Here is an 18,773-nt window from a genome sequence, read left to right on the forward strand (position 1 = left end):
TTTACGGTGTTGTGCCACCGTCACCACGTAGCTCTATATTTTAAAGTATTTTATTTCTAGAATTCATTGTGGGAAAAAGAAACACAGGCATTATTGCATGTGGCGGGTAGGAAAACTCTGATTTCTTTCCTGTTTTCTGCAGAGAAGAGTAGGGTGTTGGAGTGGGCAGGGCTTTGGAAAATGGATTTTGAACTCAACGATGGCCCCAGGCGGCTTCAGGTCGTGCCCCGTCCCCCTGCCGCCCGGTCCTGACGCGCCCACAGCCTCACAAGGGCAGGCAGGGCGGTGGGTGAGCTGCTGTGTTTCCGTTCTCTCCATACCGCCATCTCTGCCTCCTCCTCTCGGGAAGGGCCTGCAAGCAAGAATACTTGGTGGGCTGGTTTGAATCTGCTAGGTACCCTGTAAAAGACTATGTTCTTTTAATCCACTCTTGTGGGGGGCAGACCTTTTGTGGGAGGTTCTTTTGATGAGATTTTTTCCATGTGGATGTGACTCGGCCCCTTTGAGGTGGGTGTTAGTTGGTTCACTGGAGTCCTTAAGAGGCTCAGGGAGAGAGAGAACTCAGAGCCAACACAGAGAGGTGCTTGGAGATGTGGACAGAGGACGTTGGGAGATGCTAAGCTGAGAGATGAAGCCCAGGGTTTTTCCTGGAGAAGCTAAGTGAGACCCCACAGATGCTTAAGGAGGAGCCACTGGAATCAGAAGCTGAAAGCAAAGCAACCCAGGAGCAAAGGACCAGCAGACACCAGCCGTGTGCCTTCCCAGCTGACAGAGGTGTCCAGATGCCATCAGCCTTGCTTCAGTGAAGGTGTCCTCTTGTTGGTGCCTTAGATTGGACACTTATGGCCTTTAACTGTAAATTTGTAACCTAATAAATCCCCTTTAAAAGCCAATCCATTTCTGGTATATTGCATTCCTGCAGCTTTAGCAAACCGAAATGCTTGGCTCCGTCCCAGCCTGGAATGTTGAGTTTGACTTTGGGTGACCTTGAAGGGAAAGGCAGGTGTAAGGTGAGCCCAGCTGGAGTGGGTTGCCCTTTGAAGGGAGCAGCACAGATGTGGTTCGGAACCCTTGACCTTGGGCAGATGACCTGACGAACCTGAGCAGAGAGAAAGGAGTTACGCTGCCGCACAGCACGCCGGGAGGAGGCTGCCAGAGAGGGGAGCTCGCGAGAAGCCACACGAACAAAGATCCGAAACTGTGTGTCCAAACAGCACAGGGATGTCCTGCTTTCCGGGGATGCTTTTGAAGAACCCTCTTTGTCCTAGCAATAATTTCCAAACGTGAGCTGTGGCCCCGTGCGGGTGTCAGAGCCGGGGCCTTGTCAGACAACCCCCGTGAGATCTTTCCTTCACGTGTGAGGCCGGGATAAGAGGCTCAGCTCCGCTTGTTTAATCTCATTTCGTCCTCACCACAGCTGTGTGCGAAGGAGCCGGGCAGGTGACAGGTGCCGGGAGGGGACAGGTGGGAGGGCAGGTCTGGGGTGACCTGAGGACACCTGCTCAGGCTTAACCCATTCAGTGCAGGGTGTTTTAAAAAATATTCTGTGGTCACAAAGGATGTCTGGCCACTTCAGCCCGCGATATGCTGTGAGAAGAAGGAACCGCGGACGTCAGCCGGCCGGACAGAAGCGCCCAGCGGCCACATCCCTGCTGACGTCGGTGCCCTCACCTGGGGTGTGGCGTCCGGGAGCCTGGCAGGTGAGCCGGACGGAGCAGCGGCACACTTCCGTGGCGCCTTCTGAGCTGGCGCATTGCCTGCTAAATCAGAGAAGCCCTCAAGACTGTTCGCCTTCCTGCCTTAGTCATGCTACATCTCCTTGTCAGACCTGGAAAATGAAGAATTGACTCTTGTGAAAAGGAATTGAGACTTTGGAAAGTATTAACATAAAGTTCTCTCGAGAAGTGTGAATCTTCTGATATCAACATCTTAGACTTTTAGTGTCCTTGAGGAATTACTGGATTCATATATTTGCCTAAGAAAAGTGTGGGAGTGTTTTCCTAACTGAAAGGCTTGATTGGCGGGACGGCCCCTGACGCCCCAGCTTGTCACCAGACAAATAATTAAAATGCCATTTCCGAATCGTGCGCTGACAAGTGCTAACGCAGGTGTTGGCAGGAGTTTGTCTGAACATGGATTCTCGAGCGATGTGAACCCCTTTGCTTTGCTCCGTTGCTTCTTGCAGACGCTGTGAAGCAAGCACCGTCTCTTGAGCTCTCGGAAGTGTGGGGGCGTCCTGCACGGGAGCCCGTCCGTGCCATGCAGGGGTAAAATCCGACTGCACCCTCACAGGAGCTGCCAGCTGCTCATGCAGCTCCCTTGGTTTCTGTGCCCGTGTCCCCGCCAACACTGCAGGCTGTGCAGTTCGCTCATGTATTTTCTAAGCAGCACTTGGGGGTAGCGTCGGTTCCGCTTTGCCCCGGTGTCCCTGAAAGAGGCATCTGCTGTCCCTCTGCTTCGCTCCACATTTTGTCTCCAGTTAGGGAGACTGCAGCTTCGCTCTGTGTTTGCTTGACAGGGGCTCTCCCACCCAGCTCCACGACTAAAATGCTGAAACCCACCAGGTGCTGGGTTTTAAGAGCCGATCCTGCTCATCGGAGCCTCAAATGGCAGGACTGGAAGGGAGTTTGGGGGGGCCGTGTCATTTTCCAGGTGCCTCTGAGGCCCCCTGAGTTCTCTCGCCACGAGGCCTCCGCTGGAGCTCAGCCACGTCTCCCTCCCAGGAGGCTGTCGCAGCGGTGCGGTTGCAGCTGGCTCCTCTGCGTTTCAGGACAAGGAAACCAGGGCTGGGGGGAAAGCAGGGAAAGCAATGAAGCCACGGGTCACCAGCCAGCGTCCAGCCTGACCTTCCCGACTCGGCCGGTGCACCCCGCTGTCCCTTGGCACGCGGCGTGGCCCGGCCCCTGCATTCCGCTGTCTCCCTTCTCACTGGTGGTCTCGGGCCGGCAGCTCCCACCCTGGTGCAGCTGCTCTCCGGCATCCCCATCACTGCCTGTGCCCCCTGGGAGCAGGTGTTGGTGAGCTCAGCCGCTGGCTCCTGCCCCCGGGGTGGCTCACGCCAGGGATGGGAAGACCGGGCCCCCCAGTGCGGTGGAAATAGGAGGGTGGGGCCTGCATGGGCACCCCGCTCGTGTTCCCCAGAGCGGGGCGGTGCTGGGACAGCGTCCCGAGTGCACAGATGTGGACAGAAGACGCTGCCCTGCCCGGGGACGGCCGACAGTGTTCTGGGGGAGGGAAACGGGGCAGGGGGCAGCTGACAATCGGGGCACCCACGATGGGAGGTCGGGCTCACCCAGCGAGGAGACCGAGGGGGCCCACGCTGTGAGTCTTGGTAAAGGGCCGTGCCGGGCCGGGAGGCAGCGCGGCTGCGGAGCTGGGAGGCCATCAGCCTGCTCCGTTCCGTCTCTCACACGTTTGTTAGGCGCGGTGGGTAGCGCGAGGCGTCTGAGGAAACGGGCATGCGGAGCAGAGCAGCACCACTGGCCTGCGACCCCGTCACGCAGGATTTTAATTGAGAGAGGAATTAATTATTGATATGTTTTCCATGAGCTATTTAAAGGAAACGGACACGGTTCACACCCTCCACCTCTACTTCCCAAAGCTAGAAATTACCGAGGAGTCGGGCACTGTCCGGTGGACTCTCAGCGGGCGGGTGGCTTGGTGGCCCTCACTCGGGCAACAGCGTGGGTTCCGGAGGGGAACGGCTGAGACGTCTGCTCTAAGTCCTAGGAATGCTCCGGTGTTTGTGACTGTGTCGTTGGTCTGGGCTTGGGGCGCGTCCCCCCCGGGCAGGGGCTTGGCTCTCCCTGTCCCTGTTTGCGTGTGGTGGCTGGTGAGCGGGCGAGGGGAGGGGACGGCGAGGGGCATGGAAGGCTGCACAGTGGCCGGTGTGGGGCCGTCCACCCTCAGGGCCTCCAGGTGTGCTGTCTAACTGGCGCCGTGTCCCCGTGTGTCCCAGAATCAAGCACGAGTCGTCCTCCAGCGATGACGAGCCCGTGGCCGCCAAGCCCCCGCACTCGGGACCCCCACCACTGGCGTCCGGCGTCGGCTACAAGAAGACGCTGCGGCTCAGCTCACAGCAGCTGGTGAGTGCCTCGGGGACCTGCCCAGCTCCCAGGCCAGCGGCCCTCAGGGTCGGGCAAGGGGTCTGCTGCCCCCACCTCCCGCACCCCCGTTTCAGTATCCGAGTGCCTTCTGCCCTCATTTTGGTTCCGCACCCCAATATCACGTCCCCTCTTCCTTCCATACTGGAGGCTCCTGTTGTCCACCTGTCGGAGGAAAGCATTCCTAGTGGACTGGTTTATCCCAAGGCAGACAGCTCGGAGCTCTCTCAGGGGTGTTTCCACCTGGAGAGAGAGGCTGCGGCAAATGCTTCCCCTGGATTCGTGGGAATCAAGCCGCTGGGGTGGGATGTAGAGGGCTCCACACGGGCCGGGCATCACATGCTCACAGGCCCTTTTTGAGAAGGTCCCTGCCCTCAACCCTCTTCCCCTGACTGGTCATCGAGCAGATATCCCTGTCCCTTTGCCAACGGCATCTTTTCTTATCCTCAGAGTTAGTGGACCGGGAGATTTGGTTGCAGTGGGTTTAGTGTAAAGATGGTGGGTCCAGACCACCACTGGTGCCACGTGGGCGAGGCCCTCGGCCACTGCCCTCAGGTCGTCTGGCTCCCCCAGCTCCTCCCAGCACCCCAGGTTCCCCAAAGCAGCCCCGGCTCCCCCACCTCCCCTGGACTCCCCAGTTTCCCCAGTTCCCCACGGCACCCTCGGCTCCCCCCCTGGCACCCCCGGTTCCTCCCAGTTCCCCACAGCACCTCCGGCTCCCCACCGGCACCCCCGGTTCCTCCCAGCTCCCACAGCACCCCGGGCTCCCCATGGCTCCCCCAGGCTCCCCGTGGCAGCCCCCCATGTCGGGCTGCCGTGTCAGCCTGCAGAGTCAGCGTCCTTCAAAGACAGAAGAGAGGCACAGCCGCCCAAGCTGATTTGCTCTTTGAATCTGGTGTGGTGTCTGTGGGTTTAGACTTACTCCTCTGGATATTAATGGGGAAGAATAACTGAGACTGTTTTTTTCAATTTGTCTCAGTACAGTGATCATTAAAAACTCGGCTTTCTGGAGAAGCGTTTTCTCGCTTGATAATTTGTCCCCCAGGTCATGAGCCTCAGTGTTTAGTCCCGGGGACGTGGGCCGGCCTCTGGTGAGACGGGGTCCTCGTGGCTGGTCGTCCGACCCTCTGTGATTCTCACGTGGAAAGGCGGGCGCAGGCCGGCAGGGCCCTGGGTGGGCTTGCCCGGTGTGACTCCGAGAGAGCCCCCGTCTCCCAGGCAGGGAGAGCGACGGGGGCTGTTCCGGTGGCGGAGGGTGACTCTTAAGGCCAGTCCTGCTCCTGTTGAACAGAAGCCCGTGGCTCTCCCCACACATGGACAATGTTGGTGTTTTTCAGAAAAGCTTGAAGCTGAAGAACGGCCCCAATGACGTGGCGTTCAGCGTCACCACCCAGTACCAGGGCACGTGCCGCTGCGAGGGCACCATCTACCTGTGGGACTGGGATGACAAGGTTGTCATCTCCGACATCGACGGAACCATCACCAGGTGTGCTGCGTCCGGGCCTGCTGGCCCTGGCTGCTCTCCAGCCCTTCTCCTGCTGGCTTCGGTCCGGCTTCCGGGGCTGCAGCTCTAGTGCCCTGAACCGAACAGGCCTGCAGGGGGATTGGCTGGAGTTCCTGACAGGGTGCTGCGGCCTCGCTGCCCGCCCGGACGCCCCTTTCCGAGCGGCCCTTCGCGGCACTTGGTGTGACCCTGCTGCCGGCGAGGTCAGCGAGCCTGTCCCCCCCTCAGCTGGCACAGCTTTCCCAGGTGGCAGAGCTGCGCGCCGCGGCCTCGGGCCTCCACCCAGAGGCGAAGTCCCGGTCTCACCGGTGTCTTTTCTGAGATGTCTGTGGCGCCATGAGCATTTCCACTTTAGTTTACATGTTTCTCTTATTTCCCACCCTGTTTAGATCCGACACTCTTGGCCACATTTTGCCTACTCTTGGGAAGGACTGGACACACCAGGGGATTGCGAAGCTGTACCACAAAGTGAGCCAGTAAGTGCGGCCCCCGCCTCTGCCGCTGCATGCCCCCTCCCCCTGCCGCTGTGTGCCCCCTTCTCCTGCTGCTGTGTACCCCCTCCCCCACCACTGCGTGCCCCCTCCTCCCCGCTGCGTGCCCCCTTCTCCTGCTGCTGAGTACCCCCCCACCTGCGGTGCCTCCCCCACCCCCACCGCCCTCTCCCTCCCTCCCCACACTCCACCACGGCCCCTCCCTCCCTCCCCTGCACCCCGCCGTGCCCCCCACTGTGCCGCACCCGGGCTCGGATTAGGCTCAGAGCTCTGCCTGCAGGGGTGGGTGCGGGACCCTGAGTGTGGGGGAAGCCCAGCATCCCCAGATTTGATTCCTCATCTAAACAAGATGGGGAACGGAGGTGGGTGGACGTGGACAGGAGAGCAAGGAAGGGGGCAGTGATGGGGGGCCCGGGGCTCGGTGCCCTCTGAGGACAGCCACAGGCGCTGGAGGAGAAACGATGGAGACCGTGCCTTGGGGGAAGGCACGTCTGCAGCCACGGTAGGTCCCCCAGTCGCCGCTCTGGGCACGCCTGGTCCATGGCCGAGCAGGAGAACACTCCGGAAGTGAAGCTGCCACCTCGGCCAGGCACAGGGGCTGCTGTGCTTAGATCTTACAGGAGTCCTGAAAGCGAGTGTGGGGCGTTTCTCCTTTTGGGAATGAAACGAACCCAGAGAGTTAAAGGGCTTTGTCCAGATTCCCACAGCTGCCGACCGGCGGAGCTCAGGGCCCTGCTCGCTCCACCTTTCAGCGTGTCAGGCCTGCTGTGTGAGGCCCAGGAGCCGGCCTGGGGCAGGGGCTGTTGGACCTGCCATGCTCACCCCCGCCCGTGCAGGCAGGGACACTGGGCTATTGCCTGTGCTCTGTGGACAAGACAGATACATTTTCCTGGACTTCGTTCATTCATTTACGCGGCATCGGAGCTGCATCCTGCGTGCTGCTGTGGCAGGTGCTTGGATGTAGTGAACTGTATGCGTGCTCTGGCTTCAGGGCCTTCGTCGGCGGCTGGGGTGGCCCAGAGAGGGGTGCACTCCATCCCTGCTGGGGTTAGAAGCTTCTGATTTCTTCTTAGATGCCCAGCTCACTGGACTAACCTTATTTTTTCCAGATTTCATCCTTAAAAAATTTATAAAAGTAATACAGGCTTCTTTCAAAGAGAACAAATGAGGCAAATATTACAGGAATTTAAAAGTACAAAGCTTGTACCTTCTCTCTGCTGCCCTGTCCCTAAGCTGAGCCTTCCCTGGAAGTAGAACAGCCATCGGCGATTTGGACTTCAGGACGTCCTGTCCACGGCACCACCCTTGTGTTCTTGATAATGTCATGATTTTCTGTTTCATGACTTGCAAGATTTACCTCATTCCGTTCAGTGGCTGCACACAAGTCTATTGTGTGGGCTGTGCGGATGCACCACGCTTCGTTTCACTGGTCCTCTGGGGATGGACCTGGATTTCCAATTTCTTCACCATTTCGAGTAGTGACGCAATAAGCATTTTGCACAGAGTGTTTAGTGTATAAGATATTCACACACTTGGGGATGAAGTGCTGTAAAGTGGATTTCCAGAAGCAGAGTTGCTGGGCTGAAGGAGGGGTCCACGTAAAGGTTTGATTGGCGTCAGCGAGTTGCCCTCCGTAGGTTCCCCACCTGCACCCCGGAGCCCATGCCTGTCCAGGCCCCCTCCCCCCTCTCAGGGGGAAAACTGCACTTACCTTTAGCCAAAAGAAAGCCTCCAGGATCAGGACACTGAGCAGCTTGGCCTGATTCATTTTGGGCTTAGAACAGGAATCTAGTCCTGTCCTTTCTGTGACAACAGCGTAAATGCATAGTTGCATTTTTGTCTCGATCTGTGTGTCTCGAATTTTCCCAGAAGAGGATCTTCTTGCTAAGTGAAGTGTAGCTTGCCGGAGCACACCTGATGGGTTGGTTCAGGGTGAATGTGGACTGCTGGTCAAGGCAGCGGGCACTTCTCGTGTTACCCTTTGGCCTTTGCTTGCTCCCCGGCTTTGCCGTGTGCAGTCGGGTGCCTCGCGGTGAGTCAGGTCTCCCGGAGCCCTGGGCCAGCCCTGCAGTGCCTCTTCCTGGGGGTCCATCTTGGGCCCCTGCAGCAGCCTGGGTTTCCCACTCCTTCCTGCCCTTGCTTCTGGGCAGGCATCTGCCTGACATGCCCGGCCTGATTTGGCCTCTCAGTATCTTGTTTATCCTCAGTTGCCCAGCTTGGATGTGGCAGCCTCACAGAGCGTTTCCGAGGCCTCGTCTGCTGTAATCTCTTCCTTCTCTGGGCTGCTGGGCCCTTCACTATTACCTGTTACCTGTTACCCAGGTGTGCTCGCCGTGGTCCTGGGGTGGGGCTGGAGCACGGGGTGAGCCCCTGGCTTCCCTGGATGTCAGTGAACCCTGGGCAGTGTCTCGCAGGCACCGCGAGTCGGGCAGAGCCTGTGGCTCCCCATCCCCTCCTTCTAGGCCATTCTTTTGACGTGGGCTTTGTGACGACCAGAGAAGGGCTTAGTGTACTGGGGCTCGAATGGGCCACTTGTGCCTTACTCTGCTCCCTGAGGATCTGGGCACCTCCTGAGTTGTAGGCTCTGCTGTATTTAATTTAATAAATTACATAAAATTTAATTTATTTTGGCTGAGTCTGATTACTTGTTTGAGTACGGTCAGCCTGGGAGAGATTATCTGTGGCTGATATTCACCTGATTCGTATAGGTTGTTGATTTAAAAAGAACTATATAAGTGGAAAACACTTGAAACTCCTCCAGTATTCAAATATTTTCAGTTTCTAGAAGGAAAGTAAGGAAGGAGTATTTCCTAATATTTCTAGATGGGGGGAAGGCTAAATCTGGATCATAATTGGCTCTAGTTTTCTACCTTATTTGGTGCATATTGTTACTTTCACGTAAGGGAAGTCAGTGACCCCTGAGGTGGCTGGAGTGGGTGGCTGTTCAGGGCCTCCACAGGTAAGTTGGTTCATGTCAAGCCGGAAACACTGAAAATGGGAGATAATCACCAGCAGACGGCTGGGACCCATTTCCTTCTCTCGCCCACAGCGGGGACTTCTTTCCTTCCCCTTGTGATGGTTCCGGGGCGGGTTCCACGCCCAGCTCTGCCCGGGAGGCACAGAAGGAGCCTCGGGGAGCGTCGGGGAGGACGGTGGGTGTGGGGGCTGCCGTGTGGGGGGGGCTGCGGAGGGACTGTGAGGGGCTTTGGGGGGCTGTGGGGGGCTGTGGGGAGGCTGCGGGGGGCTGCGGGGGGCTGTGGGAGGCTGAGGGGGGCTGTGGAGGGTTGAGGGGAGGCTGCGGGGGGCTGTGGGGGGCTGTGGGGAGGCTGTGAGGGGTTGTGAGGAGGCTGCGGGTGGCTGTGGGGGGCTGTGGGGGGCTGTGGGGGGTTGTGGGGAGGCTGCGGGCGGCTGTGGGGGGCTGTGGGGAGGCTGCGGGGGGCTAACGGGCTGCGGGGGGCTGCGGGAGGCCGTGTGAGAAGCTGCAGGGGGGCTGTGGGGGGCTGTGGGGTCTGTGGGAGGCTGCGGGGGGCTGTGGGTGGGGTCTGTGGGGGCTGCGGGCAGCTCTCCTGCCGTTGGCTGCCCGTCTCTGTGGGGCGCCCTGCACTTTTGCTCTGAGCCTCCCGTGGGGTCCTTGGGAGCGTCTGAGGCTCCCACCTGCTGCCAAGTGTCCGCTCACCTGGACGTCCCGGAGCTGATGTTCCAGCTCAATTTAGCAGTGGCCTTTGAGGCCTAACACTTGCTTGGTGAGAACAACTCTGTGTCTTGATCAAATTCAGAAGCATATTTGAAAATCAAGTTTTGAATAAAATTGGCATCTCAGACCCCTGCAGATGGCAGCTTTTAGGACTTTGATGGGAAGAGCTATATGTGGAAATAGTGATTTTTTTTGATTTGGCATTAAGTAGAGAGCTAAAGCACAAAGACGTCTAACTGAAAAGGTGATTTGATTTTCAGATGCATTCCCATGTTCTAAACAAGCTGATACTTCCAGAATCTTTTTGTCTGAAAACTTTTCTGTTTCTTGGTTTTAAAGAAAGCTTCATTAAGGCAGAGGCAAGTGCTTTGGCCCCCGGAAAATGCCCGAGGTGGCGCGGTGCTCGGCGAGGACGGCAGGGGGGACCGGCTCCTCCTCGGGGGTCCGGCCCGGCCGCGGCGCTGGGACACAGCCGGAGCGAGGCCAGGCGGCCCCGCGGGGACTGGGAGCGGCCGAGACGGACGCCGGGGTCGTGGCTCCGGTGACCGGGCCGGGCGCGCCTGTGTGTGTGGAGCAGGCGCCGCTCTGTGCGCGCGGGAGGGACGGGCCCGCCGGCCGGGGGGTGGTCCAGGCAGGGGCAGGAGCGGTTACGCCGGGAGCCGGGGAGGCGGGCGCAGCGGGCAGGGGCCGGGGCCTGTTGGCCTCCTGGGCCCCAGCAGAGAATTAATTGTGTCCTGAGAGGGATGGCAACCATGGGGGGCTTAAATTTAGAAACTTAAATACTTTTAGGTCCTGTGTGGAGACTTGTTTGGGGTGGGAGTGAGGCTGAAGAAACGGCCGGGGAGGCCAGGGCTGCGGTGGCTTGGGCCTTGGACGCGAGGACGGTGGCAGGGGCTGGCCAGGGCTGCTGTCGATGGTGGAGCCGAGAGCACAGGCTGGGGGCAGGAGAGGGGGTGGTCCTGGGGTCGTGGGGGGCAGGAGAGGGGGGTGGTCCTGGGGGTCGTGGGGGGCAGGAGAGGGGGGTGGTCGTGGGGGTCGTGGGGGGCAGGAGAGGGGCGTGGTCGTGGGGGGCAGGAGAGGGTGGTTGTCCTGGGGGTCGTGGGGGGCAGGAGAGGGGCGTGGTCGTGGGGGTCGTGGGGGGCAGGAGAGGGTGGTGGTCGTGGGGGTTGTGGGGGGCAGGAGAGGGGGGTGGTCGTGAGGGTCGTGGGGGGCAGGAGAGGGGGGTGGTCCTGGGGGTCGTGGGGGACAGGAGTGGGGGGTGGTCCTGGGGGTCGTGGGGGACAGGAGAGGGGGGTGGTCGTGAGGGTCGTGGGGGGCAGGAGAGGGGGGTGGTCCTAGGGGTCGTGGGGGGCAGGAGAGGGGGGTGGTCGTGGGGGGCAGGAGAGGGTGGTTGTCCTCGGGGTCGTGGTGGGCAGGAGAGGGTGGTGGTCATGGGGGTCGTGGGGGACAGGAGAGGGGGGTGGTCCTGGGGGTCATGGGGGGCAGGACAGGGGGGTGGTCGTGGGAGAAGCGGGGCCAGGGGCGGCTCCACGCCAGGGTCCGGGAGTGCCGTTTGCCGAGACGGGGAGGAGCTGGCTGGGCGCGCTCCGTTCGGAGAGTGTGTGTGTGCGATACGGTCACATGTCTGACAGGTGATGTGGACTTGCAGTTGGATGTATGGGCCTGGAGCCTAGGAGAGAGACTTAACTGGAAATATAAACTTGATAGATAGAAGTGTAAAGGTGGACTTTAAACCATTTTAATATACTTTATTTAATTCACTGTACTCAAAACATTTAAACGTGTAATCAGTGTAAAGATCATTAATGAGATATCTTATGTTTTTTTATGCTGACTTTAAAACCTCATATGTGTTTTATACTTGTAGCACATCTCATTTTGGACACTGATTTTTGACAGTTTAAAGTGAGATGTAGTCCTCCTGAAGCAGTGGAGCTGTGTTTAATGAAAACATTTTACGTGGCATCAGTTTAAAGTGTGGTTGGAGCCGCGGAAGTGGGACTGGGGGTCCTCGGCCTGGCGCTCAGCACCTCCAGCGTGCAGAGGCCAGAGAGAAGGGGAGCTTGCCCGTGAGGAGGCGGGAGCTGGGGACGCAGGGTCGGCTACGCCAGATGCTACCGAGAAATTCAATCCGAGGCCTGAGCATTGGCCACGGTATCTGCAAGATGGATGTCCTCTTTACAAGGGCAACGAAGACGTGAGAAGAAAGCCTGGTTCGAGTGGGTTTAGGAGAGAAAGCAGAGGGAAGATGAAGTGAATATGAATAATTCTTTGCAATAGTTTTGCTGTGAAGGGCGAGAGAAGGGCTGTACTGGAGAAGGTCTGAAGAGGTGTCGTTTGTTTGTTCCTTTTGGGTGGCAGTGGTGACCACGTGTTTTCCTTTGCTGGTAGGAATTGTCCAGTAGAGAGGGAGAACCAACGGTGTGTGGTGAGGGGGCAGCTGGGGGGTCCCGGGCACAGACGGGCCCTTAGCTGGGAGCAGGTCGACCAGTCGGACGCCTCCGAACCTGTTTCCCTCACAGTGAAACGGGGAAGATCCCGACAAACAGTGTAGTCACGAGGTTTAGAGCAAGTGGTGAAAGTGCTTAGTAAATGCCTTTCATCTTCTTTCCCTATTGAAAATAAGATTTTGTGTAACGGGGTTGTTATTTGCAGTGGTGCTTACAGTGACTCCGTTTTTCATGAACAGGTATCGGTCAGGGTTTGTGCATACAGAAGTTTCCCTCTTATGGAGCCTTGAATTGGAATATTTTGTCTTCTCCAGGAATGGATACAAGTTTCTCTACTGCTCCGCGCGTGCCATCGGGATGGCGGACATGACCAGGGGGTACCTGCACTGGGTGAACGAGCGGGGGACGGTGTTGCCGCAGGGGCCCCTGCTGCTGAGCCCGAGCAGCCTCTTCTCTGCCTTGCACAGGTAACAAATCCGTATGGAATTTTTGGATATAGGAAAATGTTCTCCGTGCCCTGGCGTCTCGGAATTAACGAAGTACGTCCTCTCCCTCTGATACATTATTTGTTTATTTTAACAGAGAAGTGATTGAAAAGAAGCCAGAAAAGTTTAAAGTCCAGTGTTTGACAGACATCAAAAACCTGTTTTTTCCAAACACAGAACCCTTTTATGCTGCTTTTGGAAACCGACCGGCTGTGAGTAGTAGATTGGATATTTATCAGCTCCTGAAATTACTCTCTTGTCTGACAGCCATCACTGTAGCCTGGTAAACAGCCGCTTGCCCACCTCTAAAGGAGAGGAGACTGTGAATTATTTCATGCCTCTGGTTTTCTTTCAAGCTGGGCAGGTTGATTTCATTTTAAAGCTTGAGATATGGACTAGCAACTCCAAATTCCAAATTACTTGCTAAATAAATAAGACAGACAGGAGTGTTAATAGAATTAGACCTTTTCTCCCAGGAGGGAACCACGAAGGGGAATTCAGAATCTCAATATTTAGGATATTGTGTTGTTTCATGTTAGGAAGCAAATGCTTTGAGATTTTGCATGTCCAGTTCCTGGAATGCTCAGGTCCTAATTGCCTGATTAAAATGTTCTCTTACTTTGAAAATCAAGGCAGAGGAAACAGGCCCGAGAGTAACGGCAAGGAGAGGTAGCGTTGCAGCGACGTGCTTGTCGTCTGCTCTTTCACCCAGTTCTTACCCAGATGAGACATGAGGCCCAGGGGGGAAACCGATCTAATAGTTTGACCTCAGAGTGTTCTTTCTTTGAACCACTGGAGGGGCAGCCCCGGTTAATGAAAATCTTAGAATATTGCATCAACTCAGAAGTACCAGGCATTTGTTGATACAGTGATCTCTCTTTTCTAATTAACTCTTTAAACCACCTTCACCAACTATAGGATGTATATTCATACAAGCAAGTAGGAGTGTCTCTGAATAGAATATTTACCGTCAATCCCAAAGGAGAACTGGTCCAAGAACACGCAAAGACCAACATCTCATCGTGAGTGTTGTGAATGTTTGTTATTACTGTATTGTTTCCGTTAATGCTTCCCCTTAATCTTGGCGTGGTGTTTTTATGGTTTACAGGACTCTTTTTTTATCCTTTGCTGCCTATATTTTAATCTTTAATTCTTATAAGGAAAAATATATTTTCATTTCTTATTTCTTTTCCAAAACCTAATTTTTGGCCAGTTTTAATTGAATCAGATTTCCTCCGGCTCTAAAATTTAAACTAGTGATTAGATTTTGCCTTGGAAGGGAATTGGATGAATTTGAAAAGTTGTGGTTTAGAGTTACATGTTAGGTTTGAAAGCCTAGCAGGTGAATTAGAGATCTGTCCAGGTTGAAATGTCTTCATGCAGCTGTGTTTAAGGGTGAGGAACTGTGCATCTCTCGACACACCGGCCTGTGAGGACGTCTTACCAGGAACGGCTGTGCTGCTGGGAGATGATCTTTCATGGTTTTGGTCAAAACCCGATTTCCCCATGAAAATGTAGGCTCAGTCGACCTGCGGCTCTCGTGAGCGGCTGTGGAACCACTCGAGATCCTGTCCCGTCTCTGGGCTCCTAACTTCCTGGGATGGCGAGAGCTTTCTCGCTGGAGGGGTGCGCGGGGAGTGCTGACCGTGGCCTCTGCTTGTCCGTCCCGGGTCTGCCCGCGATGGGCCCAGCCTGTGCTGACCTGGAAACAGCCTCTGCCCGAGGACCCCGGGGGCCTGGGCGGGGCGTGGGGGTTCTGCGGGTGTCCTCGAGGGCCAGGGTCTCTCCAGAGCAGGTGCTCACCTTCAAGGTGACCCTTGTTCCAGTTGGAGTGTAATTCAGCTTAACTGGGGCAGTTCCAGGCTGGGAGCCCCGGGCCTGCCCCGGACAAGCCCCCCCAGGTGTGTGGGAGAGGGGTGAGGGGCCGAGAGACGGTCAGGCGCAGGCTGCTTTCGGCCTGGTGGGACCACCACAGGCGCTGAACCCCTCTCCTAACTGGTCCTGGCAGCTTGCGCCCTTGTTTTCCCAAACGGCCACCCTGAAAGCGTCCTGGTTCCATCTCCCCATCGCCCCCAGGCAGCACATTCCCACACGGAAGGGCCTCCCCAGGACGGAGAAGATCTGGTTTCTGTCTCTGCCTGGCCTGGGCTGGGTCTCCACACGGGAGAAGCTTTGGGGCGCCCGACTGTCCCCATGGGCGCAGGGCCTTCCCGGCACTGGCCTGGGGGTGTCCGTGGCCGAGCCAGGTGGTGCCCCCGACACTGTCCCTGAGGCGCCAGGTGAGCAGGGGCCTGGGGCCGCTCAGCTCCGTGTCCTTTATTTGTGAGCGTGGCCGGGGTTTGGCACGTCTGGGGTTGGCACAGCCGTGGTGCCTGGGGGCCTGGATCCCAGCGGGGAAATGGCTTTCTGTGGGGGGACCCGCCTTCCCCAGCCACAGAACTCAAACAAATGGGCCTCAGAACTGGGAGGGTTTCCACAGCTTGTTGATTTTAAGCCTCAGAAAAGACATAGTTCTTGCTTATTTGGAGATATTTTTCCCATATTGTGCAAGTAGTTTTTCTTATGAATCCTTCGGAGGTGCTTTATTAAAGACACACATTCATCCTTAGGTAATGAGATATTTTATGCCTCTGAACGTACTGATTCCTGGAGCTTGGATTCTGAAAGTGCCTTCTAGGTTCTCAGCAGGTTGGAGCTGGGAGGGGACACGGTGGCTGTGGAGATGGGCCTTGTGTGTGGTTCCTGCAGGTCCGAAGATGCTCAGTGTAGCAACTCCTTCCATCGTCAGGCCACAGAGCGGGCGACGGAGTCACTAACCTGGTCCCCACCCTGTGCTCTGTCCCAAGACAGAGATGAGGGGCCCGAGGCCCAGAGAGGGCAGGTCACCTGCCTGAGGCCCCCAGCGGGCCCCAGGCCTTCTGACCTAGCCAGGGCCTTTCCCCTAAGGCTGAGAACATTGTCAGGAAGGCTCCCGGGTGCCCTGAGTGGGCATCGTTTGGCTTACGTTGTCGTATTTAATGCTCACCACTAACAGTGTGGCCGTTTCCATTACCTGCTTTCACCAGGGAGGGAATGGAGGCTCAGAGCGCATCCTTTTCCTCAGGGTCACGCAGCTGGGATGAGGCAGAGCCGGAGGTCAGAACCCGGGCTCGGGGCCTTTCCCTCGTGGTCCCCGGATGGTCTCAGCAGTGGCTCTCCCTCCTGCCCGCTCTGCCCCTCACCATCTGTCTCTGTCTTTCCTTCCTGGCTTCCTCTCTGGCTTCTCCTTTACGTACTTTTTTTTGGTGTCTTCACTGTTTCTTCTTTGTCATGTGGGGTGGGTGGGCAGCTTTGGGGGCTGGCCTGCGTCCTCCCCACCACGCGGGCTCCAGCGTGTGGCCAGGGTCCCTTGTCTGGGTCGCTCGACGGGTTGCTCGTCCGGGTCCCTCGTCCGGGTCCCTCGGGCAGTGACGGTTCCCTCTCCCCCCCAGGTACGTGAGACTCTGTGAGGTGGTGGACCACGTCTTCCCGTTGCTGAAAAGAAGCCATTCTTCAGACTTTCCCTGTTCAGATACGTTCAGTAATTTCACATTTTGGAGAGAGCCGCTGCCGCCCTTTGGAAACCAGGACGTCCATTTGGCCTCCACATAGCATGTCCGAGCTGCTCCTGCCCTCGACGCTGCGGCGGCCACCGCACATTAAAGGATAGGTTTGGGGGACGTGGAGCTGGAGTCCGCAGTCTGCCGTGCCCTCATTTGCTAAGAACAGAAAGGATTTGGAGGAGGTCTCCCCCACGCACCCCAGGGGTGACCTTCCAGGGGAGAGGGGTGTCTCTGTAGGAAGGAATTGCCGGGTGAGGCGGCTGGGTGTGCCCTAGGTGAAGAGCGGGCGCGTTTCCGTTAACTGCGACGCCTCTGCAGCCACCTGCCTCACGGGGAGCTCGGGCAGGGTCGGGCCGGGGGCGCTGGGCCTTGCTGCACGAGGTCCCTGCTGTTTGCTGCTGCCCTGGCTCTCGGGGTACCTTCCTCTCCACTCGTCAGGTTGGCGATGCCCGAGGGCTGTGTTTCCCCTCCTCCCTGCGGCTGGAGGTGGCTGCTTATGCCCTGACGCAGCTCTGGGGACATCTGCCAGGAAGTGCCAGGCCCAGCCCCGTGCCCAGCGGCACCTTCGGTTCCGCCGGTGGCAGCAGCGGCCTTGAGGTGTCTGCAGCGGCTCTGCTGGCGGCCGGGGCTGGAGGGTCCTCGAGCAGGGTCTGTGCCACGGGACAGTGACATTGGTCCTAAGAAAATAGTGTCAGCAGGTTTAAATTATATCCTTAGGTGTTATTTATTCCGTTACTCTGATTGAGTTGTTATAAATATCTTAGACATATCCTATTACAACTGCTATTAATGCATTAAAAAAATACACGTTGGACTGTCCACAGAGCCTTATTCTGTATATCTCATAAGACCGATTCTTTTGGAATTTAAGAGTGATACTTTTCTTCTCCTTAACCTTTTTCCCTCAAATTAAGGGCAAATGGATAAGTAGTAGTTTGAGTGACATTATGCCTGGAGGGGCCTTCATGTGTTTATTAAATTGGCTTGTAGATGGACAATGTGAAAAGTGAAAGAATTATTTTAGTGAAAGATTTTGCTTTACTTTTTGAAGTATTATTTTTTTAGTGTTCTACTCCAGTGACTGAAATATTTTCATATTTAAAGAGCATTGTTAGAGCCGTAGAAGAGAACAAAAGTGGAACAGTTTACTGAACGTTTACTCTTTCCGTGAAAGACGCCCCAGCAGTGCCGCCGGCGCCGCGATGGTTGGGGCCTGGTGTCCACCCGCGACGGTGCGTGTCCGAGAGGCTGCGCTAACCCGACAGGCTCAGTGCCACGGCGCGTCCCAGAGGCTGCGCTAACCCAACAGGCTCGGCCCCTTGGGGCTGCAGTGGCCGCCTGGACTCCTCCCAGGTGAGGGATTTTGGTGCGAATTCTGTCGTGCACCACGTGTGGCTCACAGGCTCTTGGAGGTGTCCCGTTTCTCCTGGCGCAGGGAGTGCATAGAGGAGCCCTCGGGCAGTTTGTCCGTCTCAGGTCGGCCGGCTGCAGTGCATGCTGCACATGAGACTTGGAGCACGCAGCTTCGGATGCCTCGTTTCGATGTACCGTAAAATCGCAGCACTGCAGGCCATCGCATCGCCTGCTCTCTGAAAGCCATGCTCAGGGCTGTGTGACATTTCACCTGCAGCTTCTGGAAACCTGATCCACACACGGACCTCGCTCACGCACGTTCGCACGCATTTCTATCACCCAGCAGCCCTGCAGCTCTGCACTGGAATGCCACGTGTGCAACACACACCGCAAAGCCGGCCTGTGGGAACACAGCACTCCTTAGCAAAGTCATTGTGTGTGCACCCAGGCGATGAAGAAAAATGCTTACTGCACAACCTTCAAAGTCTATTCCCTTTTCAATTTAAGCCTTAGATTACCATTTAGGTAATTTATGTATGACTTCTGATCTGCATTTGTATATGCCAGTGCAATGATAAAAATCACTGTAAAAGTTCATTGCATTCTGCTGGATGCAAAGTTAGAAAATACAATAAATGAGACTGATGAAAGAATTCTCTTTCAAGTGTGTGAATTTTAAATTGTTCTTCGTAAGTTAAGTTGCTGATTTTCTAGTGCGTGTTATCAAGCATGTTGTTTTATTCTCTATTAACAAAAAAATTCAAGGAAACAAACCGTTCAATATTTGGTGTGTGTAGATTTAAGGTGGTAAAACTCCCACTCTGGGCACTTGGGAGGGAAGGGGCCAGGGGAGGTCCACTCCCTGACGGGCTTGGTGGGCGGCTCAGGGCAGGCCCCAGAGCTGGGTGCTGGGTCGCCTGGGCCGGGCCATGTCTGATGTGAGCCGGGGCAGGAGGGCCCTGGCCTTGCACCCACTGTCCTTGCTTTTCTGACTCTTGTCTTCTCTCTGGGACACTCCAGATTAGCTTTTCACTTCTAACCAAACCATCAAAATCCACGACTTGTTTGTGCATATAAGCTGAAAACTCGTCCTTCCTATTAGTTCCGTGCAC

General features: G+C 56.5%; 1 protein-coding gene across 4 annotated transcripts in view; it reads left to right on the plus strand.

Moving 5' to 3' along the window:
- LPIN1 (lipin 1) overlaps positions 1-18,314 on the plus strand; it is a 95,248-nt gene extending 76,934 nt beyond the window's left edge. For all 4 annotated transcript variants that reach the window (XM_037812665.1, XM_037812667.1, XM_037812666.1 and 1 more), the window contains 7 exons: positions 3,959-4,085; positions 5,441-5,589; positions 5,997-6,083; positions 12,557-12,709; positions 12,825-12,939; positions 13,646-13,749; positions 16,198-18,314. In XM_037812665.1, the coding sequence (XP_037668593.1) occupies positions 3,959-4,085; positions 5,441-5,589; positions 5,997-6,083; positions 12,557-12,709; positions 12,825-12,939; positions 13,646-13,749; positions 16,198-16,357 (895 nt within the window). In that variant the 3' untranslated portion in view covers positions 16,358-18,314. The remainder of the gene's footprint in view (positions 1-3,958; positions 4,086-5,440; positions 5,590-5,996; positions 6,084-12,556; positions 12,710-12,824; positions 12,940-13,645; positions 13,750-16,197) is intronic.
- The last annotated feature ends 459 nt before the right edge of the window (positions 18,315-18,773 follow it).

Source organism: Choloepus didactylus, chromosome 20 (assembly GCF_015220235.1).
Source record: "Choloepus didactylus isolate mChoDid1 chromosome 20, mChoDid1.pri, whole genome shotgun sequence".
NCBI classification, from domain to species: Eukaryota; Metazoa; Chordata; class Mammalia; order Pilosa; family Megalonychidae; genus Choloepus; species Choloepus didactylus.